Source organism: Melanerpes formicivorus, unplaced genomic scaffold (assembly GCF_026170545.1).
Source record: "Melanerpes formicivorus ecotype bairdi unplaced genomic scaffold, bMelFor1.0.p_v2 SCAF_25, whole genome shotgun sequence".
Lineage (NCBI taxonomy): Eukaryota > Metazoa > Chordata > Aves > Piciformes > Picidae > Melanerpes > Melanerpes formicivorus.
The window spans coordinates 7,175,342-7,192,385 of record NW_027142377.1 but is presented as its reverse complement, the minus strand read 5'-3'; the positions used below and the strand labels follow the sequence as shown (position 1 = coordinate 7,192,385).

The window sequence follows — 17,044 nt, the reverse complement described above, 5'->3', positions numbered from 1 at the left end:
CTGGGGAGAGGCCTTGAACACAAGCCCTATGAGGAGAGGCTGAGTGAGCTGGGATTGTTTAGCCTGGAGAAGAGGAGGCTCAGGGGTGACCTCATTGCCCTCTACAACTACCTGAAGGGTGGTTGTAGCCAGGAAGGGGTTGGTCTCTTCTCCCAGGCAACCAGTACCAGAACAAGGGGACACAGTCTCAAGCTGCGCCAGGGGAGGTTTAGACTTGAGGTGAGGAGGAAGCTCTTCACCGAGCGAGTCGTTCGTCATTGGAATGGGTTGCCCAGGGAGGTGGTTGAGTCATCGACCCTGGAGGCGTTCAAGGGGAGATTGGACGTGGCACTTGGTGCCATGGTCTAGTCATGGGGTCTGTGTTGATAGGTTGGACTCAATGATCCTCGAGGTCCTTTCCAACCTAAGTTATACTGTGATACTGTCAAGTAGTTCCGTGTAATTGCAGCAGAGAAATTGTGTCATCTGCTCTTGCTGATGTAGTAGAGGACTCCCCTTTTTGGATGCAGTGAAAGCTGAACAATAGAGATTACAAGCATGTGTTGGGAGATTTTAATTATTTTATCTTAGGAATCTGGAAAAAAATGTCTTGTATTCCAAATTTTGTTCCTATGTTTAGAATTTGTTTTATCTTCTTGCTCCATTGATGTAAAAACTAGAAAGTTTTATTTGCATCCCTCTTTATACAGTTTGATGATCAGACAGGGCAGCTGGTCACCGTCATTTTGAAGACTATCAACAGAAGGACTTGCTAGTTCCAGAGAAGCCCAAAACTGGAAATATTTTCAGTGGCATTTTTCAGTAGGAACACATAAAATTTAGTGAAGGGAATTGTGGGCGTCTCCCCCAGGCCCTTAATTTAGAAGATTTGCTGTGAAGCACGGTATCTGGTAACACCTTTGTGTTTCCACTCTCATATGTGAAGTATTTCTTTAACTATCTCTTAGTAGCTCTCTTGGGAATCCATAGTCTAAAATCTTTCCCCCATAGAGAAGGTGCATGAGAAGTGGTGGTGCAGACCCCCCCATGCTTCATGTACTGACAACCGTACCAATATGCTTCGAACTTCATCTCTGTCTTTACGTAGGTAATGTGCTTTTTTATGCCTATTAAATCTGCAATCCTGGATCCTCAGCAGAAACACCAGTTTGTATGACATGTTATTAAGTAACAGCCAAAAAGTCACACAGGTCATAACTCTAACTATGGATTTACCTAGATTGGAATAATTTACTTGAAATAACACTGTTCCTCCATTTTACAGTCCTAGGAGTTGTTACCTTTTCTTTTTCCTGATGAAAACATAGTAATTTCTAATTTCACATTTTAAAAAACATTTAAAATGTATAATTTACTTCTGAGTTCTTACAATCATGCTCCTAATTATTAGAATATATTGTTTTCCTTGTTTACACGTATTAATTCCAAGGGAAAGCATTAACTTAGGATGACTGGTAAAGGTTTAAAGGTGTTAATGTACATGGTGATGGAAATGCATCTTTACCATAGTGCATTGCATAACAAAAGTATTGCAAATGTAACAAGTTACTTACTCTGTTTAACAGGATCCCAAAATACTGACTGCACTTGAGGCTGTTGGAAAATCAGAAAATGAATTGGAAGGACGAATAGTGTGTGTTTGCAGTGGCACAGATCTGGTGAACATCAGCTTCACTTTTATGGTAGCAGAAAACACAGAAATAGCCAAGGTATTTCACAATTAACCAGTGTGTGGGGGGGTGGGATTAGAAAAAGTAATTGAATAAGAGCTCCTCAGTAGTAGTCAATTGGTTTTCTGCCTGGCTGACTGAAAGACCTGTTCTAATGTCTGCTGTCACACTTTGCAAAAGGACAGAAAAGATGTTTGCAGTATTCTGTAACATCTGTGTGCCATGGTGAAAGGAAACGATGACTCTTAGCAGCCTTTGTATGCATGGTGATGTATCGGAAGTGGACACTGACACCATCAAATATAGCACACAGCATTCCCTCACTTGATAGTGTCTGTGTGGGGCTTGTACAGCAGACTGACAATGCAGTGTGTCTGTAACATACAGGGGTGCTAAAGGGAAGTGCAGTTACTTTCATTTTCCTGTTGGATGGAGCTCAACCCTCCAAAATATCGTTCAGTGATAACCTAATTGTATTGTGTGGTTCATATTATATAAAAAGACAAAAGCAGGAAAGAAAATTCTCTACAGTTAAGGGAATTAGGGGATTCCAGTGTACCCAGCTTCTTTCCTGCTTCCCGTTGACATGGAACAATCTTAAGGAAACAATGGTGCTGTTTTACACGTCATTTTTCCTGACACCTTGTGATTGCAGTTCACAATGTGACTTTTGTGGCTCCACCAAGGTCTGGTACTTGACCTGTCTGCTGAGTACTTTGGGAAACTTGATTCTAAGTACTGATGGTATGCTACTAGCTTAGATACAGAGATGTCGTGGTTTGGGAGAGCAATTTCTCCTGCCGCAGGCAAAAATAATGACTCAGACAAACGGATTGCAAAGGTGATGGAAAGTGTAAATGGGAAAACTGCCTTTAAAGATAGGGCCACTGCTTAAGTGAGTATGCCAAGTATCCAATACCGTGTTCTTTAGAGAAATCTGCATATCCTAGCCAGCCTGCAGATAAGTGTCTGTAATTTTGCCTTCTTGTGTTCTTTCCTGGCTATGCCACTGTGGAATTACCAGTGAATTGAAAACTTCAGCCCTTGTTCTGTGTAGCCAGGAGGTTGATTTCAATGTATAAAGCTTTTATGTTTTTATCAGTTTGTATACAAAAGCAGCCAATGTGAGTTTTCCAGGCACTTTCAGAGTAGACCACTCCATTCTGGAGCAGAAAGCTTTGTGGAGAGGTGCAACAATCTGGACACATCAGGCAACTCCTAATCCAGGATGCTTGTGAGAGCCTCAGCTTTAAAGTCAGAAGTCCCTTTTAGTGTTGTAACAGAATTTCACAGCAATATCCTCCAAGTCTGTATTTCAGTTGTTCAGGTAGGGGATAGTTTCTACACTGTCCTGTGCTAGAGGTATTGAAATTTTTATAGAATGGAAATGACTTCTGAGACATCTGCATCGAGAGAAGAGGGACATCTACTGGTTACTGCACTGTTGAATGAGGGCAAGGTGCCAGGGAGTCCAGTCAGGCCAGGTCTGCCTTGGTAAGAGCTGGGAAACGTATCACTCTCTGTGGGTTTCCTAAACTTCCAGGCTGTCAAGGCCTTGACTCTGACAGTCAGTCACAGGCCCTGAATACCAGAACCAGAAGGCCATGTCTCCTTGTCCTTTCAGTTTTACCAGTGCACTCTACTTAATTGAAACAACTGTGGAGAGACTGCTCTGAAAATGTGAAGGTAAAGTTGCAAAAGATCTGCAGAATACTGACCTGGATGTCCTAGACATGGATGACCTTGTCTAGGATTTCGTGAGCTGTGGATTGTGATCATTTATAGCCTTTCATAATTTTTGCCCTTTTTAACCCTCATAAATGAAAGGTTGATGGCTAAAAAAGACACCTGAGAGGTCAAACTTGTGTGCCCTGCTGCTACTGCCTGCGTTTCTTCAATGAACCCCAACTAACACAAAGTCACTAAGTGCCTCAGAAGCATTGGAGAGCCTCTTTGATCAATTTTTCTTGCACTTTCTCCTTGTAGAGACATTTGACAATGTTGGATCTTGTTAGAGAAAAACACTGTCTGCTTATTCCAGCTGGCAGTGTACATAGATTTAGTCTGTGTGTAGGGTGTATTTTGGTGTTGGTTGGTTGGTTGTTTTTTTTTCTTTTCATGGTGATGTTTCTCTAGGATTAGGTAGCAGTACCCAGATTCCTCTTCTGTGTGAATATGCAATAATTCCCAGTATGAAGAGAACCATTCAGAGTTAACATGGGCAGATTAAAAGTACTGAGTCATATTCTGAAATCTGAGAACATTTAGCTCTAGTATCAGTGAGAATCAAAAATATCCTGTATTTCTATTAAAAACATTATGTAACTACTTTCTGTAAGACCCAAGTGAAGTGTTTCCTATCTACCTTATCACAGAATTTCATCTTGTTATAGGATTTTCCTTCTTTGGAGAGGTAGTGATTTGGAAACGCTGAGCATAAAAGAAGAGAATTGAGGATCTTTATCACTATTTACTTACACAGGTTTACAGGTCTTCCAGCTATATCTGTAGAATAAGGAGTGCTGCTGTCATAGTGCACAAGCAAGGCTGTGATTATATTCTTGATAGCATGTTAACTGAGAAAAATCTGAGCTGCTCTTCCATCTCTCTCACATGGCCAGCAGACAAAAGTATGTTAAATCTAGGAATGGTTTGTTATCAGCTTGACATTTGTCAGGCTTTGGATGTTTTGTTGATATCTGTATCACAGTGTCTTAAAAGGCTTTGCGGGTCAGAAGGACCCCTGGCAGATGGCGAGAGCCAGCAGGGCTGACTTCTCTCGTGCTTGTTTGGGACCGTGGCATCAGCCGCGGGATTTTTAAAGCCCGGCGGGGCTGAGCACACAACACCATTTTGGCTGCAGAGTCTTCTTGCCCAACTGCACGTGCCGGGGCAGTGACAGGTTACAGAAGCCTCTGTGGTAGCTCAGATAAATGATAGTATTTAGGTGAAATATAAATTATAGTATTTATAAATATAGTATTTAAATACATTAATTACAGTATCTAGGTGGAATTTTTTTTTCTGGCAACTAACAGTAAAAGCCCTGAACCATGGCAACAGCTTGGCCAAAGACTATCAGAAAATCAGTAGGTACCAGACAGATTTGCTGCATAAGCATGTAGGTGTCCAGTCTGCTAGCTGCAGAGAGTGCTGGAGTGTGGCACTTGGAATGGAGGGGGAAGGAGACAACACAACAATTGCCTTGCAATTGTCCACGCTCTGGAAGGAACCACAAGCTTCACTTGGAAGCCAAACTGTGTTTCAGTTTACCCAGACAGGACAGTAAAGACCCCTCGCTATTGTAGTGTTGTAAAGCCCAGGGGCATACAGATGCATCTTGCTGGGCTGAGAGGCAAAACCCCAGAGGAGCTGAGTCCCTGGGAGAGTTTCATTTGACTGGAGCAAGGAGCAAGTGCCGCTGTGAAAGGATTGCAGCAGAGGAACCTCTTTTCCACAAAGCTTTTAGCTAGAGGTCCTTTGGGAGTAAATCCTATCTCAGCAATAAGCTGCAGACACCAACAGAAAGTCAAACTTTGCTCCTGCAGCAAAGTACAGTGCTCATTCATGAAAAGAAAAATACACTCATCTGCACCTGTTTATAAGTGTCAAATAAATTCTAGATCTTGTCCAAGTCAGTTTAAGCAGCATGCATAGAATTTGGCTGGAAGCGAGAAGCTTCTTTATTCATAAGGTAAACGTTAAGCAGTGGACCAAATCCTGTCTCAGTTCTACCGGTGTAAATTATCTGTTAAGTAATCCTATCATTACAATGGCATAATTGAGATCAAACTTGGCTTGTAGGGCTGTAATTTTTTTTTCCTCTTTCTACAGCTTTATCCTGCCAGGATTCTTACTGAAATCAATGAGTGTTCATGTTAGGACATAATCCTTAAGCTTCTTCTATATGGTACTGCAAAGCCTAGGTGCAAGCTGTAGTAGAAAAATTAATCCATTAAAAAATTAGATAAATAAGTGCTGTAATGCTGCTGCTGGCATCATCCCAATGATGGCTAGAATGTTGGGGTTTTTTGAATATGCTAGATGAGGTCAGTGTCACAGAACCATTGTTAGGCCTCTCTGTGGTTTTCTCTAGCTTATTAATATTTTGTTTCATTCCTTTTCAAAAACTGATCTGGTTAAATATGTCATCACATAATGTTGCTTAGTAATAGCTGATATGGCCAGCCACAACGGAAAAGGCGACATGTTTATACAGCCTATATATAGAAGGCTTAATAAATCAATCAATGGACTGCTTGCCTTTGCTGGCAATAATCTGTTTTAATAGTGCTGTTGATGATACGTTGTGGTAGTTTGGCCCACCAGCATTTACAAAAAAAGCTTGGCTCACTGAGCTGGGAAAGCAAATGAAAGCTATATTTACAAGTAATAACTACACTTTACAATGGACTGCAATGAATATGTACAAATACACAGTATTCACAATACTATAAAGGTATTTACAGTCAGAAAACAGCGTGGAACCCCACCCCCCGGACCTTCCTGGACCACAAAAGGAGCGGGGATAACTTCTCTGCTTCTCCCCCCAGTTTCCTCCCCTTCTTGTGTAATTAGAAGAAAAGAGAAAGAGATGTTAGAGAGTTCTGTTAGCTTGAAAAGCATCGTTAGTGCTCTTATCCCAAGGTTAGGCTGATAAGGTCCTTCTCCAGTGAAGCAGAGCAGAAGCAGCCAGAGAAAGGAGTGAAGTGGGATGTGAGATATTGCTGGGGGCACATCTCGCATCTGGCCGATGAAATTTGTTTAGAATAATCTTTTGTTTTCCTCTTTACACCCAACTGTGGATTTATTTGTATTTCTCCACTCTTCTACTCGAAAATCTGCAATTAACTTTTAAAGGCATAGCCTGCAATTGCCACTTGGAAGAACAGAAAGCACTGTGGCTTTGTTTAGTGGAGGATAAAATAGTAATGGGCAAAACGTGCTGGTCTTTTCCATGGTGTTATAGGCTGTGAATTGGGTAGGTTTTTTCCTCAGGTTAGGTTATTAACATTATCCATAGCTGGAAGGAAGACTAGTCTTCCCCAAAGACAGTTTCCTACTTCTTCCCATCTTCAGTTTTGCTAATTTGGTGTTTCTGTATTTTTGTTTCTTTTTTTATTTTTCCCCTCCAGCAATGGGTAGAAGGGCTTGGATCCATCATACATAACTTCAGAGCTAACAATGTCAGCCCAATGACATGTCTTAAGAAACAGTAAGTTACTTTCATTCCTACTCTTTCTCCTTTATTTTCCTATCCTTGCATCAACTTCCTTTTTGGAATTAAAAATTAATAAAACCGAAGTTTTTCGTAGTTCAACCTTTGAAATCACAAAAAAAGTTTTAATAAAGAAAAATTTGATATTAGAGTTTTCCTTTCATTGTGATAAGAAGTCTTGAGTCTATATCCAGCACCTGCCCAGGAAAAACTGCCAAAGATTTATAACTGTTTGTCTGATTTATTGATACTGTAGGTTTTAATTATTGTCTGGTGTGCTATTTAACTGATGCACAGGCAAACAAAACCCCGTGAGTCTTGTCTTCACAGCTGTGTTAATTGATGTACTGATTCTTCTGGGATGCTCTTGCCAGTTAAAGAACTGTTGTGCCTCGAGTCCTAAAAGGTTGTAGAAAAATGATTTTATTACAGACCATTTATTTCTTTCTTCTCATTTCACAGACATGGCAATGGCCTTAAGACGAATGTGTTTAGATGCCAATTTTAATGAGTGCAGTTTAAAACATATTCCTTTCTTACTTTCAGCTGGATGAAACTGGCCTTCCTAACAAACACAAATGGGAAAATTCCAGTTCGGAGGTAAGCACAATTGGAAGCTTCAGTTTTTATAAGGTACTACTTGTATAATATTAATAAAATCATGTGGTTTAATAATGAAGTATAATATCAGTTTTATTACAAATATGTATGTAAAAATAAATATGTAACTAGTCATACTTCGCTGAATTCCAGACCTGGTTAAACTAGGCAACCTGTTAATGAAGATATGAGTGCTTGTAATTGTTTTCCAAGTCACTTAAATCTAAGAGCATCTATTGTCTCAATTTAAAACTCCTTAAACTCTGAGGTGGGTTTTTCAGTTTTAAACTTTGATTCAATACTTACTAAAGGAACTGTAGAATCTTGCAGGTCAAGATTAAGTAGAGGACAAAAATGTGCATATTACAGTGTAGTTCCTTGTAAAAGAGACAGATACAGCTGTGCCAAAAATACTTTTGCTTTTATAAGAACCCCCAGAGTAATACTTTTTCTCCCCATGGTAAACAAATTATTGCATTCATTGTCAATAACAGAAAAGTTAGAACAGTTTATTCATTTTGTGCACTCATTAACTATTACAAGTTACTGATTTTTCACTCCTCTCTGGCTAGGTAGTAATTCTCCCTCCTCCTGCTGTTACATTGAGCTTCTTTCCTTTTCATGCAGTATGTGAAAACCACTTTTGTGGCATGCTGTTTTTTCATAAATAGAAAAATCACAGAAGGGAGCAGGAAGGAGGACTTTGTACAATATGCCTTACAGCACTTTTTTTTCAAGGGACTAATGGAGAATTTTTGCATCTATAGAATAATCTGCAAAAACACAAAGGGCCTGCTATGCTGCCTTTCTGGTTTCTGTAGTTTCATAACTCAAACACCTTCATGGTGTAAGACCTGCTTCAGTGTATTAATCTTTCAGCTTTCACATTGCCAAGCCCCTGCTAATTTCTCAAACTTCAATTAAACTGTCCTGAGGCCCCTTCTGTGCAGAAGTCCCATGACAAATATCAACTGATAAGTAATGCTGAGGGAATAATATTACAGGGGCAAATGTATTTTCAGGATTTCAGAACTTTATGCCTGTTTGAATATAGAGCTTTGTTCCTCAGTATGGATTTATAGTGCTCTCACTTGTCTGAAACTGTTCCTGTCAGGAAATATTTTACCTTGCATTTAGCAAGGCATAAATTCTCTCTGTTGTGCTGCAGCAGGCTCATTTGTGTATGCAGACCAGCCTGCATATTGCTGAAAAGAGTCCAGTCCTTTTGGTTCCAATGTATTAAATCTTCCCATTCAAATTTGCATTGTTTTCAGGTTGCTTAATTTATTGCAAAAGTAGTTTGCTTATAAATTTGTAAGGGATCTGCTATTCTATACTGTGCAGAGGGAAGCTGACCTTCACATCTGGGTGCTCAGAGGAATGCATTATGTTAGTGTGGGTGAAATGCAGCAACTGTTTGGGGCGCTGTATTACCCATTGAAATGGCATGGGGAGATGCCAGTGAGAGGCTAAAGAAAAGTAATGGAAGAGGGATGTGAATGAAGGGAAAAAGCCCAATCAATCTGCTTTGTAGACTGGTAGACATTGGGAAGTGGTGAATCAGAGCTCTGGCAGAGCATGACAACATCATGAGATGAGCAAGAGCCGCTTATCATAAAGTGGGATGCAGGCACTTGGGAGTCTCAGCACTGGGCAGCCTAGGATGTGGGGACTTCATTGCTTCTCTCCTTCTCCCACAAACAGTGCAGAGAGAGAGATCATGGATTGATCAAAGACAACAGTAGGAGGTAGATGCATCAGGAGGATAATGATTATGAGGAAGGCAATCCCAAGAAGCACTGAGAAATGAGAGCAGAATGGCTTGGCTATGAAAAGTGCACCAAGTTTCACATTGTTTACTGAAGCGTCTCTGCAGTAACTTTTTCGCATGGTTTACACTACTGATGATTTCCCTTCAGCTGACCTCAATATTGCTGTGGTCAGCCCTTCCCATATACCTGATCTTAAATACAGTGTTATCTAGTCAGCACTGCCTTATCAAACCTTCACCTCCTCCCACTGCTCAGGGATTTCTATAACAATTGCCATAGTTCTGGTAGTGCAGATAGCAAGGTAATTCTCTCAGAAACAAAATACCCAACAGATACAGGAATGTGTATCATAAAATCACCTATATTTCATTTTCACACAGAAGTGCAGTAAAACACTAAAGAAAAAATAATCTCACTTGGGAAATCCTTGCATTTGTTTTCAGGTTTAAGACTGATTTTTGCAGCTAGAATGTAACCATAGGGTATGAACAGCCCTAAGTAGGTGAAACTCCTACTTAGACTGGGGTTAGTGGTAAACTGCATAAATATTCCTGACTCCTTGATAGTACAGTTGGGGATTGCCAAGTCATGAAGATTCTTCTCAACTGCTTCTGGATTTTAGCATACTCTGGGACATATATCTATTACTATCAACCTGCTGAGTGGGAGAGAAGAAATTTTGGCAGTTAGGAACACCAAAACCTTAGGAGAGCACCAGTTTAATGTTTCAGACTTCAATAAATTTTAGAAGTTAAGAGCCTAGAACTAGATCTACAGATCTTAGGAGGACAGAGGCATTTATTACAGTATTTTGTATTCTCAGATTTTTAGCACTACTGTAAATGATGGCTAAAAGGTCAACATTTGTTTAAAAAAAAAAAAAGTTACTTGTGTTCTGCAGCTTTCTGTTAGCAGGAAATGGATTTTTCTATATGTGCAAGTTGTACCTGTTCAGCTAGAGCCTGTTCAGAAGTTACCTGTGCTCAATCTCTGCTTAACCTTTGTATAACTACATTTCAAAGGCTGCAAGCCAATTTCGCTTCCAACTATGAAAATATTAAATTTGAAAAACAAAACCCAACAAACAATGGTGAATGAGGCTTAAATCTGTTTTAGAGTAGTTTAATTAAGTTAATTTGAAATTACACATTTCTAATACATAAGTTTTTTTATTGATTAGTCCAGAGCACCTGGATGTTAGGAAGAAATTCTTCACAGACAGAGTGATTTCCCATTGGAATGGGCTGCCTGGGGAGGTGGTGGAGTTGCCATCATTGGGGGTGTTTAGGAGGAGATTTGATGGGGTGCTTGGTGGCATGGTTTAGTTGATTAGATGGTGTTGGATGATGGGTTGGACATGGTGATCTTGAAGGTCTCTTCCAACCTGGTTTATTCTATTCTATTCAATTTTTAGATTGTGGTTGGAAGTCATGATTTTAGATCCTTTCTTGTACAGTGTAGGCAGTGGTACTTCCGGTTCTAGTCAAACTGATAAATTCACTGGAGCCATGATAAAAGATTGATTTGAACAGTTTAAGTGTTGCGTTAGTTTTTGGAGTGATGGTTGGACAGTAATGAAGGTCTGAAGTAACAAAGTTATTTAATCATTAACGAGTGCCATAGATCCAAACCCCTCAGTCCCAGGTCTGGAAAGTATTTTAATATTTAAGAGGCTGTGCATTCACATGTTATCATAAAAAGCCCCAAACCACTGTAGAACATAAAGAGCAAATACCTGTAGGTAACTGTTGAGCAGGAGCTTGCCTGCATATGAAGTAGCCCAATTTTATTCCAAGGCATGCAACAAGGTGAATGTAAGTCTGCTAGGATGAAATCTCTTCTGACAGAAGTTGTCATTTTATTTACAATATCCTTGGCAAACTGAAAGTAGCCTGCTGGTTTTGTACAATTTTTGTTTTTATTCATGCCATCTTTTCTAGACTGCTGCTCTCACTGCAAATTACTGCTATTTTGATGTCATCCTTGGTCAAGTGAAAAATAGTTCCGCATCAAAAATAAATTCCCTGCAGGCATGGAATCCTGGGTCACGTTATTTGATTAATTATTACTCCCATATTACATATTTTACATGATATTTATTATTGGGGCCCAATTCATTAGAACACACATAGATATTTTGCAGCAGTGTAGCCAGGTGTTAAATTCTAGAGCTAATATTATTCCTGTGTTTAGATTTTTTTAAGAAAAAAGTGCCTGAAGCAAAACTGTCTTTATTTTAATGAAAACATCATCATCTTGGTGTTTGGAAAACCAAATAACTTACTTAGGTGCCTTAATAGGGGCATGGAAGTGTAGCTGTTGTAAGGGGGGAAAAAAACCAAACAAACAAAATCCCCAAACCACAAGATTTGTTGCAGTATTTTATCATTGAGATCTTTTGTTTCCTTAATGTCAACATTATGAAAATATTTGCATAGGCAGTCTAAAGTATTTTGAAGGGTAAATCAACTGTGAATTGCTATGACAACAAATAACAGCAACAGTTTGTTTCACATCTTTCACCATGTGAAATTATTCTGTATGCATGAGTCTCAGCAAATAACTTGCCTCATTGGATGACGAAGAGCAAGATTTTCTTATCAGGCAACTATGGAGTCTTTCTAAATGTACAACTTCTGTTAGCATTAGAAATACAGTTTCATAGTTTCATAGTTTCATTCAGGGTTGGAAGGGACCACAAGGATCATCTAGTTCCAACCCCCCTGCCATGGGCAGGGACACCCCACACTAGATCAGGCTGGACAGAGCCTCATCCAGCCTGCTCTTAAACACCCCCAGGGACGGGGCCTCGACCACCTCCCTGGACAACCCATTCCAGGGTCTCACCACTCTTATGGTGAAGAACCTCCTCCTCACATCTAGCCTGAATCTCCCCACCTCCAGCTTCATTCCATTCCCCCTAGTCCTATCACTACCTGAGATCCTGAGAAGTCCTTCCCCAGCCTTCCTGTAGGCCCCCTTCAGATACTGGAAGGCCACAATTAGGTCACCTTGGAGCCTTCTCTTCTGCAGACTGAACAGCCCCAACTCCTTCAGTCTGTCCTCATAGGAGAGGTGCTCCAGCCCTCTGATCATCCTTGTGGCCCTTCTCTGGACACGTTCCAGCACCTCCACATCCCTCTTGTAATAGGGGCTCCAGAACTGGACACAGTACTCCAGTTGGGGTCTCACCAGGGCTGAGTAGAGGGGGAGGATCACCTCCCTCGACCTGCTAGCCACACTTCTCCTGATGCAGCCCAGGATCTGATGGGCTTTGCGGACTGCAAGTGCACATTGAGAGCTCATGTTGAGCTTTTTGTCCACCAGCACCCCCAAGTCTCTCTCTTCAGGGCTACTTTCCAGCCAGTCACTGCCCAGCCTGTATTTGTGCCTGGGATTGCCTCGACCCAGATGCAGGACCCTGTTGTTTTATCTAGACTGAGACACCGAAATCCAGTAGTGGGACACATTATTTTAGCTTAACTCATAAACAGAAGGAAAGGGAAACTGTCAAGTCTGGATCTAGTTTTCCAGAGACAGAGGTTATTCAATTTAATCTCAAATGGAAATAAAAATAGACCAAATGCTTTCACATTAATCACACCAAATAGTCATGCTTTAATGTAATTTATGTCATTTCAAACAAAACCAATTTTTCATTTGCATGCATAGTGAAATCCTCCTGTTTCACGGAAGGAAGAGGATATTAATCAGTTGGGTGGAAATATTTCAGTGACAGCTGAGACTATCCTAAATAAGTTTTATATAGTATTTGTAAAACAGGGAGATCTGTAATGGCTGTAAGGTGAGGAAGCACTGGAAAGGAGGAGTGAGCAGTACAGCTGATATTGTTGGGGAATGAGATTTGCCATGCAGCTGAATGTCTCTCACTAGCAGCAACTGCTTGAAAAGGAAAGGGGAACAAAGCTGCCAGGGGGATGGCGTATGCCTACCTTATGAGTGACCTGGGAATCATGGGTTAATGCCTAGAATGAAAGGGAAATCACCACAAACAGGAGACACATCTCACTTGTATAATCTGCTACTTCTAAAACAATCATTTGTCTGTGTGTAGAGTTTTAAAGAGCAAACAAAATAATGTCCTGCACAGCTCTGTGTAATAATACATAGGAAAAAAAATCCCTCTTGAGTTCTTTTTGCAGTTCCTTATTTTGATGTTTTTTCTAATGGATAGCTTGCAGGCAGGGTAGTGCTGCTCTGTGAAACTTAGAGCACTTTTTTGACTACACTGTTACTGGGAAGATGCTTATATTCCTAAGTTGAAGCCAGAGGAAAATGTTGGCAGTAAAAGCAAGATAGAGAGATGTGATTGTTTGAAAAATGACTAATATTTCTCCCTTTTGTTTTTCCCTTCCACTCTTTCTTTTTGTTTTAGCATTACCAGAACCTTTGCATCAGGTAAAACAGAAAAAGTCATCTTCCAAGCACTTAAGGAATTGGGTCTTCCCAGTGGAAAGGTATTTTAAGTGGTCTGGAATGATTTTATTTTTTTTAATATATACATACATACATACATATATATATATATATACACATACACTAATAAATGATGAATCATTCACATTTGTAACTGTGATCTAAGTCATTTGCATCAAAAACATGCCTGTTGTTCATCAGTAACTACTTAATCACTGCAGGTTGTTTACGAAACCCAAAATGTAATTACATCTGTGTGACGTAGTGGTCTGCAAATGTCTTGAGTGAGGCTTCTTTTCTGTCATGGATTGTTTCATTCATTCATACAAACTACATGAGCACAGAATACTTTATTCTCTGCCTAGTCTCATTTCATTTTGGCAGCTAGCCCTTTTTGGCTTGGCTGCAGCATGCATCTGGTAAGTGGTAGCCCTGAAGGTCAGCTCACTGTCTCCAACCAGGAAGAGGGGCTGTAGGAAGACTTGAATTCCGAGTCCTACTGCCTGGTGTGCAAGATGAAATTGTTCCTCACTGTTGCAGTTCTCGTCTTGTTCAGAGGACACAACTGAATGAGTTAGCCATGTGTTCCCTCCTTCATGGAAGTTTTACGTGCCTCTGTATAAGAGCTGCTTTGCTTTTTAAAACTGTTGCACCAAACCTGGAACTCTCTCTCAGTGTTCCTTGGCCTTGAAATACCTGAGGTTTGCCCTATTTTGAACTTAACTGGTTTTATTTTAAGCTTCAGAAGAAAAACAAAGACTCTTTTCCAGTTCTGTGTTTGTGTAGAATTAAGATTACTGCAGGGTCAGAATATAAGCACATCAAACAGATCTATGGTAAAGATGAATTAAGAACTGTCTTCAGAAAATATAAAAGAAACAAGGTAAATGTATACTAGGTAAAGCACTAAAGCAGTTCTTGGTTGGTTTTGCTGGTGAAAGAAATGCTCTTGGGAAAGTAACATCACTCTCTTTCGCTGGATAAATGTACCTTTGCATTTTGTTGCAGAATGATGAAATTGAGCCTGCAGCATTTACTTATGAGAAATTTTATGAGCTCACCCAAAAGATATGTCCCCGAACTGACATAGAGGATCTCTTTAAGAAGATGTAAGTTCAAATTTAATCTTGCTTTAAACTCATTTTGTTGTATTTTTAGTCCATATCTAATAGTGACAGAACACTGTAAAGATTACCTTACCTTGAATTCTAGTAGCATCAGGAGTATTTTGAGACAAGCTCAGCTCTGGTTTTCCTCTTCCTTCCCTCTCAGGTTGTTAATGTAAAAGTTCACTCTGCATTTTAGAGCAACTTTTACATGAGTTGGAGGAAGCCTCTAGAACTTTTTTTGGTTGGCTTTACTAACTACTGTAATTTTAACTTGCTCCTTTAGATGATTAACATAGTATGTGAACTAATTAAATAAAACCAGACATTTGAAGTTTAAAAAGTTTCTTCACTCAATTTATTCTCAGCTGGAGGACTTACATGTTGTTTTATGAAGTAATGGTTACCAAATTATAGGAAGTATGGGAGGTATACCGTGCCAAGCATAGACAGTCTGTTTTCTGTTCATTGTGATATTATAGAGATACTTCAGGTAGAAAAGTAGGTGGTTTGAAAAGTATCAACAATGTCAACATGTAAATCATACCTACTGTAGCATCATATATGAAAACTTACATTCTCTAATAAATTTCTTTTCAGCAATGGAGACAAAACTGATTATTTAACGGTAGACCAATTAGTGAGCTTTCTAAATGAAGTAAGCTTTTTCATACATTAACTACCATTCAAGTCTGTCTGCAGTGGCTTGCTTCTTCCAATCTTTCCATTGCATGAGTCATGCCATTATTTGCTGTGCTTTTGATCTGCTGATCTTTACATTATGGTAACATCCAGGTGCAAAAATCAGCTTTGTGCTTTGTACATGTTGGCTTTGCAGATCACACCTGTTGATTACTTGGCTGTTGTGTTATGTTGTGTGTTGTGTCTGTTTTATACATTTGACATACATTCAAAGCATTTTCAACTAAAATACACCCAGTTTTTTATTAAGAGCAATTACTTTACCTCGAGGCCGCAACTAAATATATCTGCTAACCCTTCTTTGAACAACAGAATAAATGAGGTAGGCTTTTATAAACAGGGCTTTGATTTTTTTTTTTTACAGTATTATTTCAGCTTTTTACAGATTGAAGAGCTAACAGGATATTTTAAGAGGTTTCTTTGTTAGTTTGTTTTAATACCACATGTGCAGAATAAGAGGAAGTATTTTTATTGCTGTCTTTCCAGAATACTGCTACTGGCAAGAGTATTTAGTATTCCTTAAAAACATCATGAGTGTGTGAAGTAGTTCAATAAACACTGCAGGGCTGAGGTTTTTTTAATCTATTACTGAAGTACAGTAAGTCAAAGAAGACTTATTCAGAACTGCAGTAGTAAGTGCACTGTGTAAATATGACAGGAACATACACATGGAAAATAGGCACATTCTATTTGGTTCTGTACCGGTAGATTCTTGTCATCCAGAGCATGGCTTGCTGCTTTACCTCTCTGTGTGATCTTTAAGGACTGGGTTCATTACCAAAAATTTCTCCATCTAAAATGATTTTGCTAGTTATAAATCTATTTTATGTATATATTTATGTATCTGATACAGCTATATGAAGTTTCAGGCAATTAAGATCCTCATATATCAAATTTAGAATATAATTTTCCATTTCAGTAGGGAACACATTCTTAACCTTCACCAAACCTGAATGACATGTAGAAAGACTATTCCAATAGAAAAGATAGTGAAAAGGTTAACAGCTTCAGGACTAATTGTTACATGCCAGGGACCTTAGTTTGTATGCCCATAGTCCTTTCCATTAGGAAATTAGGGCACATGCTTAATGTTACCACTGTGAGATGTTCTTCTTTTTTTGCTTCTGCATTGAAGAGAGACAAGATAACATTGTGATTTAAATTATGAATTATCCTCATCCCCCTCAATTCACGTCTAGTGATAGATACACTTAACTGCTTGAAGCATGCAGCCCTGTCCCTGTCTTGGACCATATCTGCTGTGTATGTTTTTTGTGTGGTGTTTTTTGGTTTTTTTTGAAGTGTTAATTGTCATTTTTCAGTAAATTAGTGTCTTTTCAGTATTTTAAAATTGCAGTCATTGTTTCAGTTGCAAGTGTGTTTCCTTGAAGCCCAAGCTTCTGAAGAAGAGCTGCTACCAATTGTAAGAACTTCCTGGCTGTCTCAGTTACTGACTAAAGTTGAATTGTGCTCTCAGTTTGATATTGTTTAAGCAGTTATTTTTACAGAATTAGAAGCCTTACTTTGTAGGCATTATTG

At 39.4% G+C, this 17,044-nt stretch overlaps 1 protein-coding gene across 8 annotated transcripts in view; it reads left to right on the top strand.

Annotated features, from left to right (window-relative positions):
• The window catches only part of PLCB4 (phospholipase C beta 4), a 165,270-nt gene that overhangs the window by 87,366 nt on the left and 60,860 nt on the right, over window positions 1-17,044 (top strand). For all 8 annotated transcript variants that reach the window (XR_010989135.1, XM_068153185.1, XM_068153183.1 and 5 more), the window contains 6 exons: window positions 1,566-1,709; window positions 6,806-6,885; window positions 7,435-7,488; window positions 13,657-13,738; window positions 14,706-14,806; window positions 15,404-15,461. Coding sequence is in view for 7 of the 8 variants with exons in the window: in XM_068153185.1 (XP_068009286.1) it covers window positions 1,566-1,709; window positions 6,806-6,885; window positions 7,435-7,488; window positions 13,657-13,738; window positions 14,706-14,806; window positions 15,404-15,461 (519 nt within the window). In the remaining variant the exon portion in view is untranslated. The remainder of the gene's footprint in view (window positions 1-1,565; window positions 1,710-6,805; window positions 6,886-7,434; window positions 7,489-13,656; window positions 13,739-14,705; window positions 14,807-15,403; window positions 15,462-17,044) is intronic.